The sequence below is a fragment of the Tinamus guttatus genome, unplaced genomic scaffold (genome assembly GCF_059628265.1).
Source record: "Tinamus guttatus ecotype Peru unplaced genomic scaffold, ASM5962826v1 Tinamus_guttatus_pri_ptg000649l, whole genome shotgun sequence".
NCBI classification, from domain to species: domain Eukaryota; kingdom Metazoa; phylum Chordata; class Aves; order Tinamiformes; family Tinamidae; genus Tinamus; species Tinamus guttatus.
Genome location: NW_028289183.1, coordinates 3,884,922 through 3,897,453, shown reverse-complemented (window position 1 = coordinate 3,897,453; position 12,532 = coordinate 3,884,922). Strand labels below are relative to the sequence as shown.

The window sequence follows — 12,532 nt, the reverse complement described above, 5'->3', positions numbered from 1 at the left end:
GCTAGCAGATGAACTATTTCCTTTTTCTTCGGACTAAAAGATTATATGGATGAGCGGAGACTTCTGCATTACAGAATTACATTATAATTATATGTGCGTAGAGAAGAAGTACACTTGGAGACGGGTATTAAGCCGCCACACGCTCTTCCATTCTCAATTCCCTGCCGTAATCGCTCCGGCGCTGGGCAGAGCGGGCGCCGGGCTCGGGATCCGGGATCCCGCGCGCCGGGAGCGCGGAATCGCGGCGGGACACTCACCACATGGCGTGCATGTAGGTGGGCGGCAGGCGCGGGCTGCTGACCGGGGTGCAGTTGTACGAGCGCATGATCCGTTCCGCCAGGAGGAAGTTACGGAATAAACTGGCCACGAGCAGGTCCTGCCTGAAGAGCTTCTGGAAAAGATCTGCCAAGGGATTTTGGGGATTACTACACGCGTATCTGTGTAACCCTAGTACCTTAGGAAAGCGATATGTAAAAAAATCATTTAAAAAACACAAAACATATTACTTGGTTACTGGTTTATTCAAGCAACAAGGCTTCTGCAACACTTTTGCCAAGACATGAACCCACAACTATTAAAAAGAACTTAAATACTCTCTACCTCAAGTTGGTTTTCCCTTTTCTAAAAGCTCCACTTCTGGTCTACCACTTAAATGCACATTCCTTACGCTTTTGGAAATTACTGAGCATCCATCTCGCTGTCTTCTCCTCCTACTGGGAATAAGCACTGCTCGCTTGTGCTGAGAACACCGTCCTCCCACCCAAGTCTTACCTCTAGGCAGGACGTTCCAGGCGATGGTGTCCGTGATAGCTGTGAAGATCCAATTCAGTTCTCCCAGAGGAGTTCTCCTGTCGTTCAGTCTTCCGGGAATCCTGCAAGGGGGGAAAAACATAGGGTTTTTTCATACGCAGGACATGTGGCAAAGGGAACCAGCAAAGACTGCAAAATTAGCTTTTGGGTGGGAAGAAAATAAATCACACAGAAAGCCAAAATATTAATATAAATATCCCCTCTTCCAAATAACGCAAAAGTGGAAGTCTGTCACAGACAGCGTTAAAGCCTGAACTTCCCACACAGCAGGAGATGACTGTGAGCTCCCCGAGAGCCTGGGGAGATCCCTGGCTGCTGGGATGACGGAGCCGCCGGGCACGGGATGCTGCCCCTCCATCCCAGCCTTACGCTAGAAAGTGACTAAAACTCTACAAAGCCCCAAACCTCAGAGGCCACGAGGGAAAAAACAAACAAACAGCAGTTTCCCCTTTGTTTCTCCACTACGTGCATACAGAATTATTTAATATATTGCTGCTATCCTGCTGGCACTGCTTCCTGCTCTCCCGCGCTGCGCTCCGGCGCTCACGGAGCTGCCGGCAAGAGCTATTTTAGGGGGAGGAAGGGCAGCAGGACTGGCTGTCCCCGCTGCTAGGGGCACCTACCGCCTCCGACTCACCAGGGCTCCTTCCATCGCCTCCTGACAGGCGCCCCTATGGAGCCCTAAATCGCCGCGGGCTGTCATGAAAAGGGAGGCCTACAAAATGCCAGGGGCACCAAAGAGCTCGTGTGAGCTGCAACCAGCCATGTCCTTGTCAGAAATTTCACAAAATCCTATGAATCACTTGAACTTCAGCAGAAACATTTTCTGCAAACGATGGCAGCTGCTCCCTTCAGCCGGGCTCCGGCGGTACCTCGGCTGCTAGACCTATAAAACATTTAACGCCGCGATACGCGACGCGCTGCAGACGCCGGGAAACAGCACGTCCCAGCAGTGCTGCTTACCTGGCAGCATCCACAATAACTACAGCTTTGACAGAAGAAGAAAAAAGAAAACAGAACAAGCTTGTGTTTCGCTTTTCACTCTTGCAGGAGCAGGGGAGCATCCTGTGGAGATGGAGTGGATGAGAAGGCCCGGGATCCCCGGTGCCGGCGCTCCCGACGCCTCGGCCGAGCGCTCGAGGAGACGAAACGCAGCAAGTTCTGCAGCTCCCCGGGCAGCAGCGCCGGCTGGGGCCTCGCACACCCCTTTCCACCCTGTTTGCTTTTGGAATGAAGACGTGACCCAAGCGTTGCCATGAAAACCTCCCCCACGCACCCCGGGGACTGCGGCGGCGCGACCACGCACGAAACCGAACAGCCCTTTCACAAAAACCCGAGTACTGCAGAACAGAAACCTCCCGCTCGGCATCTCCGAGGAGAAGTTTTCCCTCAAGTACTAATGAGACGCAGACAGGTAGCGGCAGAGCAGCTCTGTCACCGCATGACTAATAGCACTTACCGAAGCGCTCCCTCTCCGAAACCCCCTCAGCCCTTCTAGTGACGTTTCCAGAAGGAAATAGAGGGGGCGAAAACTGCTTAAGCTGGATTCAAAGGCAAACTAGGAAGGAGCTTCCCCACGAAGAAATGAAATAATAAAGAACTAGGCAGTCTTGTGTATTTGAACACAAGAAAGGCCAGTGACACTGCTACCACGTCACCAGTTTTGTCCTCTGGATTTTTCCAAACCATGTGTCGTTTCCAGCGACTTTCCATGCTATAACCAACTCCTCTCCAGGGCGATGCCCTCGCTCCAAGTCGAGACTTCCTGGGAAGCCGGGGTGCGGGAGCCAGCTCCGATCATCCCATAGCCCAGGGCCCTCCGCTCCTCACGGCTGCTTTGAGGGAGATCCCTCCCGGCACAATAACAGGTCACTTGGGCACGCTCGGATTCAGCAGGAGGACATGGCACAGCTGCTATTCCCACCCGGCCAGCACAGGCCCTGGCCAGGGATCACTTGGAGGAAAGACTCTCCCAGCCCCGGCATTCCCACCGCTCTCCCGGCGCAACGGGAGCAGCCGGCACGGCGCTCGGGGCTTGTGCGGAGGCTGTCTGCTATATCGCAGCCTAATTCCCACATTTTTGCCAATTACTTTATTCCTGTTGCATGGTACCTTGGGATTTTATCTACTGCGTCTCTAAATTGGCTCCAACTGAATCATTGCTCATCAATAACCAACCGACACTAAAACATTAATAATTTCCAGTCCATGACATTCCCTAATAGCTAAAATGGGAACAAGAGTAATTCTAGTCTCAGTTTTGGTATTTTTAGTGGCTGTTACAAATGGCTGTTGCATGGGGACAGCCTGGGGCTGGGCTCTGCTCCCTGGCCATGCTGGAGCAGGGTCTGCAGAGCGGGTCCCAGAGCAAGAGCCCGGGTGGATTCGGGTACCTGCTCCTGCGGGCGCTGGGACAGCCTCGTGCCAAAGCAGGGACGGCTCTCGGGTCACAGGGATTTCACATCCTCCTGTGTCCCTGTCTCACAGCACCCAGTGTCGTTTTCCCGTCCCTACATCAAGTTATACCATCCTGCAGGATTTTTTGCAGATTTTTAAGGCAGCTTTTATCTTCAGGGCCATTCGACACTCGCACCAAAGAGCCCAGGCTGTGTGTGTGGGCACCAGCAGGACGGGACATGCACAAGTCCTTGGGAAGGGGCAAGATCTCGGGTTGCAGAGAGGCGCTCGTCCTTACGGGTTGGGGAGAGACACAACTACAAAGGACAAACACTGGATTCTCTCTGCAGCAGCCTGGCCCGCTCATATAAACTGCGGCAGATCTATAAGAACCATTGCTGCTCTTTATGAGCTTGCCTCAGCTGCCTACAAACCAGTAATTATGGTCAAATACTGTTTGGATAAAAGGATTATGGTATGTACCAACAGTATTAAGTCTGAAAAACAACAGCAGAGTGGCAAAGAGCAGCACCGCAGCGCAGCGAGGAGGGAAAAGCAGCCTTTTTGCTCCATGTTTTCCTGCCGAGCGGAGCCCGGCGCAGCCTCGCGCGGCCCTGGCTTCCACCGCCCTGCCTGCTTGGTCGACGCACGGGGAGAAAACGAATGGCAAATACTGCAGTTAGAGGCTCTGGGAAAAGCTCTCCAAGGAAATTTCCTCTCAGACAAGCAAGAGAAATATGGGACATAACCAGGAAATTGAGAGCAATGGAAAAAAAATCATAAAATTTGCCTTACTTCTCTATTAAATCCAGCGTGACTCCTGGCACCAGTCTGACACTCTTCTGCATACAGAACCTGTGGAGAAGAGAATAAAAATAAGTCATTCTAATTAAATATTTAATGACACGGCTTTGTAGAAAGCATATGGAAGAAGGTTTCTTTATTACAGTGTTTCTGCTTATAAAATAGCATTTGGATAAAAAACCTCGCCCCGGCATAATGAGAATCAAGCATCGCCCTCGATGTTTGTCACACTCGTGATTCTGCAGCGATTTCCATCGCCGGGTGTCAAAGCCGCAGCCCTGCGGCTGTCACGGTGCCGAGTTTTCCGGCAGGGAGCGGAGGGGGCTGCAGCGCCGGGCCGGGATGCGGAGCCGGCCCGCGGGAGCCGTCGGCTGCCCGCGCTTCCCTGAGGAGCGGGGAGGGAGCCGTGTGTCAAGTTCAAACGCAGAGGTATTTAATTAAAAAAACCAAAATGCTGACTGTGTTCTCCCAGCACTGCGGGGACCACAATTCAGAACTGCCAACACTGGAAACGCAGAGTCCTCTTGGATCCACCCTGCGCTACATAGAAAATCCCAAGAGTTCTCAATGCCCAGGGGAATGGCGCTCCGGGGAATCGCTTCCCGGCCCCAGGGCAGCACCTGGAAGCAGCAGCTCTGGGATGAATAGCAGCAGGCTCAGGTTAAGGACCGAGCCCCTCATCACACTAGTGCAGCTCGTGTTGCTGGTGTTTCAGGAACCCGCTCTCTGCCCTCACACTCTGCCCGAGCAGGCAGAGCCCCTATTTGAAAGCAGCCCCCTGAAACCCCCCGAGTTCTGCACGGGGCGTTTCTCTTTGCACCGAGACTCAAAGAGAAACAACCCAGCAACTGCTGTTTGAAATGAAAAACGCAGAGACCCACGTTAAGGACTGCACTTTGGTTTTGTTTGTTGACTCAGGTTTTCATACTCGCTGCGTATTACTGCTAGCCTTGCACATGCCAAACGTCATCAAAGAACAGCTCAATTCTACCAGGGGGTCCCAAAAAAGACAAGATGGGAGGGAAAAAGAGAACAGGTTGTGTCCTCTGCTCAGGCTTCCCGATGAGCGGGCAGGAGCAGCAAACGTGCCAGACTCGCGGGATTCCTGGGAATGCTGAACCAGCCTTCAGGACTTTAGAGGGGCCGGTGACACGTCCGGAGCTGCCGCCTTGCACGGCCCAGCCCAGAGCAGGAGGATGTTCTCCCCTTCCCACAGGCGCTCGCAGCTCTCCTCCCTCCCGGCTGCCGGGCTCTGCTCTTCCAAGCGCCGGGATCGCGGCCGGGACAACGTGCCCGGAGCGGCCGCCCCGCCGCAGGCTGCGCGGAACCGCTGCCGTCCCCGCTCCCGGACACTCCCTGTTCCAAGGGAGCTCTCCGGGGACACCGCCCGTCTCGACACACGGAATCGCTGCTCCGACGGCAGAGCGAGCCGGGGCTGCGGCTCACAGTTAAAAACACAATTTCCTTTCGGCTTGTCAGGAGATGCGGAACGGAGAAGACACAGGCCTGGTTTCCCAACGTGGGCTCTGCAGCCACCCTCCCGCATGCCCAGAAGGGCCGGAGGAAGCTGCACACACAGAAACAGGGAATTCCGCTGATTTGTAGTCTATAGCCCTGACAAGTCACAGAAATCATTTGAGACTCAAGTGCACAAGACCTCTGAGGTTCAGTAAGTAGCTTTTTATCTTCCCATTCCTATATTAACTTACAAAAAAGTGAAAAACTTCTTTTTTTGGTTCATTTTTTTTCCTCCATTTGTAACTAGAGTGTCCTAAAAGCCCTCAGGTTACCTAATCTGCAAATAAACTTAACTCTTGTATAAGTTTCTCGCACAACCAGCTAAACAGTTTTCTACAGGATCATGAATAAAGTCTCCATTCAAAAGGCCACGTCTAAATTTGAACCCCTCATTTCCTCCACGTGCTAAAATGAGATTGATTAAACGTTCTCTTCCAAATCCAGAAGGATCCACCGGCCCTACAGGCTCGAGGAATCCACGTTCTCTCCTCGTGGAAGCTCCTGCCTCATCACGGACCATCGCCCGCTCTGGCTGGGTTCCAGCACGCAGCAGTTGCACATTTAAGAGTGTCAAGTTTGAGCAGCTCCAGCACCTGATTCGCTTTGGGTTGGGGGAACCCTGTTACGTTTCTACAGTCGGACTTCACGGTTCCGAACACCAGGACTTGGAGGCAGCCAGACGAGCGCAGCCTCTTCCCAGCACGGAGCGCGGCCTCCGGGACAGCTCCCTTTCCCTCCGGAGCCGAAGGGAGACCCGTGCGACCACAAACCAACTTCTGCAAGAGCTGGAGCTGCCACCCGATCAGCGGGTATCGATGAGCGCCCACGAGCTGCAGGGCCCCCAGCATCGCTGCACGTGAAGCAATCACCACAACACAGCAAGGGGAATTTATTCCCTGGATTCCTGGAATTGGCATGTTGTGTCATTAAGTTTCATGCTCTACATTCAGAGTGACACAGCTGACCTGCGTTTCTCTTATCAGCATCAATTTTCTTTCCCTGAAATGGCACTGAAGTGGATGCAGCTGCAACTCCGTTTGATAAGCAAAGACCCAACGTAACCCATCAATTGTTCAGCCAAAACAGAGCACAAGAGGGGACATATAGGAGTTTATCCAACAAGCTTTTATTTGCCCATAAATACCGTCTGTGACGCTTCATTAGCCCGTCACTCTGGAATTGCAAAAATGATACATTTCAAAAGCAATTCTGTAGGGCTTCTGCATCAGCTGTAATAAAAGGGCCAGCCTGAAATAAGAGAGAAGTTGCAGTGACATAAAAGAGAAATGGTGCAAGCCTTTAAGGGTTTGCCTTTGGATACTACCACATGGTTTGCACCAAACAGCTGAAATGCGGGAGGGCTTGGCCCGTGTTACGTTTAATGGCAGTGAATAACGGTGCTCCACAAGGAAGCACTCAGCTTTTACAGGCCTCGCATGGGTCAGCACCCAACCCCAGCAATGCCCACGCGTTGGGCAGTCCTGCAAAGCCCTGCAAGGCCCCTGGCAGGGCCTCCCAGCACCCCAGGGCTTTGCCTTTAGCAGCAGCGCAAACACCCGGCGTCTTTCTGACCACTACAAGGCATTAAAGACAAGGGAAGGAAAAACCTTCTCCTGCGGATCTAAACTTAAACCTCCAACTCTTGAATCCCCCGCGCGTTGTATTGTTTTATTTATTGGTTTTGGACAGCATTCAATGAAAAAATACACATTTTTAAAAGCTGCAGTCATTTGTATTTGCCAAATTACTTTCTCTGTCATCTACCAGGCTTGAACTGACCATGTGGGTTGCTTGGTTGCATTTTGAAGCCTTGTTCCACCGACAGAAGCAGCAGCAATCTCAGCTTGCTTCACCTCCAGCTCTGGGGATAGCAGGGGTCCGAGAGCACCCACATGAAAACTAGTGCCCTGGAGCTGCACCTTCCTGGTTACAACACCCCATCTTTGTCACGTTTCCTTAAAAGAACTTCACCGCACATCTCTCCAGCTCTGCTTACTTTAGCCTGGGCTAATTAGTGACCCGGAGTCTTTCATTCTGCATCCCAAGCAACATGGAGAGGATGAGGTGCAATGAGCTGCGCGGGGTCATTGCCAGGGGACTGCTGGGGGATGCTGCTCTCCGGGCACCCCGCGACGTGTCACGGCTCGCTGCCTGACCAACAAGCTATGTCACCCACAACAGCTTGCTCCTGTTTATCGCTCATTTCTTTTCACCACAGTATTCCTTAATACTACCAAATTATTCATGGTTAACTGCAATATTTGGAATATAATTTGCACAAAAGACAATTAATCAAGAGTTGTATTGTACTGTGTGCTACCTCTGCTTCCTGAAGAGGCAGATACTTAATTCCCAGAATAGCAAATCCCTTAATCTGAGCAAACCTAGATATCCAGGTGGAATCTAAAGTGCAATAAGTAGAAGATAACTATATTTTCACCTTCCTAGTTCTGATTAATAAAATGTCTCAAATGCATAGCTCAAATCTTGTAATTCAATACTTCAGAAACAGCCTAACTTAGGTAAAGCATCCGGATTAACAAATCTCTCATTTCACCAAACCAGCTTCATGAATGATGCATTTTCCTGCACCTCAGGGCCGCCGCTTACCATCTCAGGGCGATTTTGATGGGGGTAGTAAGGCAGGACGTGAAGAGGTCGGCCGGCAGGTCGGGGATCATGGGCAGCAGCTCGTTGGCTTCGCACGCTGCCAGCTGGATGCAGTTCTTCATGGAGGGCGGCAGCGGCATTTGAGCAAGCGGATGGTTTGGGTTAATTGCAGCCACCTGAGGAGATCAAATAACTCAATTGATGAATTCAGTTATTTGGGAAAGCGAGGCTAACCTCTGTACCATTCAAAAAATGAATGAATGAAGAACAGCCAGGGTTCAACAGCGCTCTGCATTCAGAGAAGTTTAAAGCTACAATAGTAACAGCTGTAGTTATGTTTCAACTCATATATTTTACAGTATTTGACAATACTCAACGCCAAAAATTGCAATTTGAAATGACCTGAAGTGACCGGGCAAAGAAATTAAACTCCTGCGGATTCATGTCCCCTCCAAAGCACAGACTTAGGACTTACAAAACCCAAGGAATTGCTACGCAGAAAAGATTTTTTATCTGAGGAGAAAAACCTAAGAAAGGGGATGGAGAAGCATCAGCTTTATACAGATTTATAAACCTGGAGCTGTCCAGCCGTGGCCAAGAGAAGGGAGAGCCACAAGAGGAGCACGGGGCTCTGGCACCTATGTCCCCGACGCTGCCACCGAAAAGCCTGCGCGCACGGAGCAGCACGGGAAGCCAACGCTGGATGGGGAACACGGCTCTGTTTGCACTAGCAGCCGTGTTGAAGTTAAACTGGGGAGGAACCTTGGCCTCGCGCAGAAGCTGCAAGTCGCTGTTATTTTCAGTGTTGACCAGACCGCCCGGTTTCACACAATTTCTGCTCTGAGAATCCGCTTCCCATGCGGCAGATATTAATGCAGCTCCAGGAAAGATGTTCCTTTCTCCCAGCAGATGGTGGATTAGAAAAATTCCCCCCCAGACACGATGCTAATGCCAGACAACATTCTGCTGTGCTGCCATTAGGCTAATTTTTGGAGAATTAATGTTCAAGACGGAAAGATAAAAACTCGGAGTTCTCCAGCGCCGGTTAGGAAGCGTTAGTCATGTATCCTGCTGGAGGCAAAGCAGAGCCAGCACCCCCACAGCAAAACGGCATCGCCACCCAAGGAACAAAACAGCCCTCGCAGCTGGGAGGAAAAAGTTGGGAAATTTCAAGTGTATATATGTTCATTTATGTAGATAAAAAGATGGAGGCTGTGACTTGCAGGCAAGCAAGCCCTGGGAGACGCGTCTCGGCCCTCGCTGCTGCACGCATCGGACGTGCCCTTCGCTGCACGAACGCCCGTGAGGCAGGAGACAAAGAGCACAATTATCCAGAGAATCCATCAGAATCAACCAGGCTACTGCTGCAGCACTGCTAGCACAGCTCACTTAAACCACAGTTCTAGAGAATTAGGCTTTTTATTTATACACGCGCGCAGGCCATCAAAGCCAGTTAATTAGATGATTAAGAGCACCCAGTGCCTGCACTCCCCTTGCGTGTGGCTCAAGGGAAGGCCTGTGCAAGGTGCTTTCTAACTGGGCTGCTGCCTGCTCTGCAGACACCGTTTCAGCTGCCTCTTCCTCACAACGGCACGAGGTCAGATCCCTGCGAGCCGGCGCTCCGCGTCTTGCCCGTGCCAGCATTCCGGCCACCGCGCTCCCAGCGCTGCCAAACCGGACATGGATCGGGAAGCAAACAGCAGGAGCTCCCGTTTCCGCAAGCCTGGGCCAGGTTCTGTCTCGAAAGGAAAACAGCAGCTTTCTGTCAGAAATACTACGGCAAAATCCAAAGACACACAGGCAGCATCAACTGCAAAAAAAAAACATTCTAATTGATTTCCCACCATTCCTGACATGCCCCTGCATCCACATCCCACTGCTGGACGGGCTTCCGATCTGCAAAACCATCGTTGTGCTGAGCCAGGGGCTACCCCAGGGCTGCCCCATTTGTGGGAAGCAGCCCCCAGCCTGGTCTGCAGCAGGAGCCCTTCTGCTCTGTGTAAAATTAAGCAGTTACCAGGTCAGGGGAGGCGCAGAGAGCACAGGGCTGACACGCAAACCTGGAAGTGTTTCCATAATCAAATGAGCTGGTTGTTTTCAATCAGTGTTGGAAAGCAAAGAAATAAGATCAGTTTTACTATGAAACCTCACATATTTGGTCAAAACAAACCAAGCCCCTACACCAAACAAGCAGAATTTTACATTTTGCTGGGGTCAAACCTGATTTTGCTGCCCAGGACTGCCCTGCTCCCCGGGCAGCGCCAGGGCCTTCTGGAGCCCAGCAAAGCACAAGAGAAAAGGAAACTTGTGAGGAAAGCTGGGAAGGGAAAAACCGGCTCCATTTTAATCTGTTTAGGATCAGAATGGGAAAACAAACAAAAAGGAAGAAGAGTGCGTTAAACAGAAGAAAAAGGTTGCAAAAATAGAGCAATACAAGTCAGAGGCTGCCAGAAGAACTTCAGAAAGTCAAAGAGCAGATGGCCACTGCGTGTCTGCCGAGAACTAAGAAGATGGCAACCTTCAAAACGCATCTATTGCCAGTACTACTGCTCCTACTGCTCCGTGCCTTGCAGCTTCGTGCTCCTCTCTACCACAGAGCTTGCAAAGTCTCCCAGCTGTGCAGAGAACGTGTTATCGCCACTGGAAAAGAGAGGGTATGATGGAAAGCTCTGCATTTCTCAAGATCTTACATTGGCTTCCCTCACTAGAAAGAAATGTCTGCTTGTCAAAAAAGTCAACACAAAAACATACCCAGAAATTATAATTTAGACTGAAATGAATTAAATCCAGGCATCGCTTCCTTGAAGTAAATATGCATGTGTCATATAGAATGTTTAGAATCACAAGAGTGAAAGAAGTTAACCCTTAAAAAAGGTGCTTTCTCCATGGGCTCGGGCTAGCGGGAACGTCTGGCAGCAGAGTGTTGCCACCCCAGGCTGCTACACAACGATCCTTAACTTATTTTCCACTCTGTGTTTCAGGTTGACTTCAATGAACGTACTAGTAATTACACTAGTAACGATGCACTAGTAATTGCAAGGAAAGGCAGCCTGTCATTAGAAACACCCTGAGCTTAGGCATTCTGTGAACCCAAAAGCACCGGTCACGGGTCCTCTGGGTACCTGAGTTAGATCATTTTGTTTAACAGTTGCCCATTTGGTTCAACAGCACAAAACACCAACTGTGTCCAAGTACACACCCAGCTACCAGATTCTGCATCCAAAATAAATCTGTCTGGGTCACCTCAGCATTTATCCCAGCAGAAAAGATCACCAGGGCACAAACTGTTTCTATTAACACTACCATTTAATTAGTGCTTGTGTTAAAAATTATTCTGACTTTAATAGGATAGCAAACTGAAGCAGAAAGATTGGAATAACATGATTACTTCCAAATTAATTTGCTTTTAATGTAATTTTAAACATTTTTTTTCAGCGGTGCATAGCAAAGCAAGCCTAAACTTAGCCCAACTGCAGCCATTAGAACCTAGATCGAATCTTAATGTTCAGTGGAGGGAAACAGGCACAAATGAGCCCTCTGCAGCGCACTGCGGTCTCACCTCCAACTCCTGCTCCCTCTGTAGTGCAAACTGCTTGAAGGACTTCACGATAAGGCCGGCATTGGAGCAATCATAGACGAAAATGGAAGGGCTGCCCATCCAGGTCTGCAGGTCGTATATGGAGAGCGGAATATACTGCGTGTAGTTCTGCAAGAAGAAACAAAACGACTGAGCTCCAGAGGCAAGGAAGCAGCAGAGCTTCACGAAACACACCCCAAATCATTTCTGACACGACGAAATAAAAGCAACACTGGGCCCTGGGCACATGCACCAAGACCAGCCCCAATCAGCACCTTTAATGAGGATGGCCATGTACCACCTCCAAATAAACCTCAGGTCAATTTGTTGAGGTGCTGCTGATAGATTGAACTTGGAGCTAAAACTCTAAGAATCACTAGACAGGGCTTTGAAACAAGCCAGGAACCCCAGCAAGGAGCACTTAATAGTCCCATTCCAGCTCAGGTGTCTGCAACGCAGATAAAACACACAAACCCGGGGTCTTCAGCAGCAGCTCCTGGTACTGAAAACTCCAGCAGTATTTCCATAGGGACAATTAAGACTAGGTGGCCCTTCCGCCACAGCTACTCAATTTAATGAGATACTTCACAGTTTTATCACAGCCTTTAAATTCTGGGCAGCTTATAGAATAGTCCTATACCCGTATAACCTAACTTATATGCTGATGACGTGTAAATTAGACAGTTTGAATTAAAAAGGCACGCGGAAGAACAGCTTCCTAGCAGGCTGCCCAGGCTGCTCGTTTGCGGCCTGCTGCTTCTCAGGCTGCGAGTGCGGACGAGGCGGCTTCCCGCGCGTCGCTCCGGCTCCGGCCGG

General features: G+C 50.6%; 1 protein-coding gene across 2 annotated transcripts in view; it reads right to left on the bottom strand.

The window, feature by feature from the left end:
- Nucleotides 1-12,532, bottom strand: part of RPTOR (regulatory associated protein of MTOR complex 1) — a 94,318-nt gene that overhangs the window by 56,147 nt on the left and 25,639 nt on the right. For both annotated transcript variants that reach the window (XM_088535988.1, XM_088535987.1), the window contains exons 5-9: nt 11,699-11,845; nt 8,140-8,315; nt 4,003-4,062; nt 772-872; nt 258-402 (exon numbers count right to left, since the gene is read on the bottom strand). In XM_088535988.1, the coding sequence (XP_088392114.1) occupies nt 258-402; nt 772-872; nt 4,003-4,062; nt 8,140-8,315; nt 11,699-11,845 (629 nt within the window). The remainder of the gene's footprint in view (nt 1-257; nt 403-771; nt 873-4,002; nt 4,063-8,139; nt 8,316-11,698; nt 11,846-12,532) is intronic.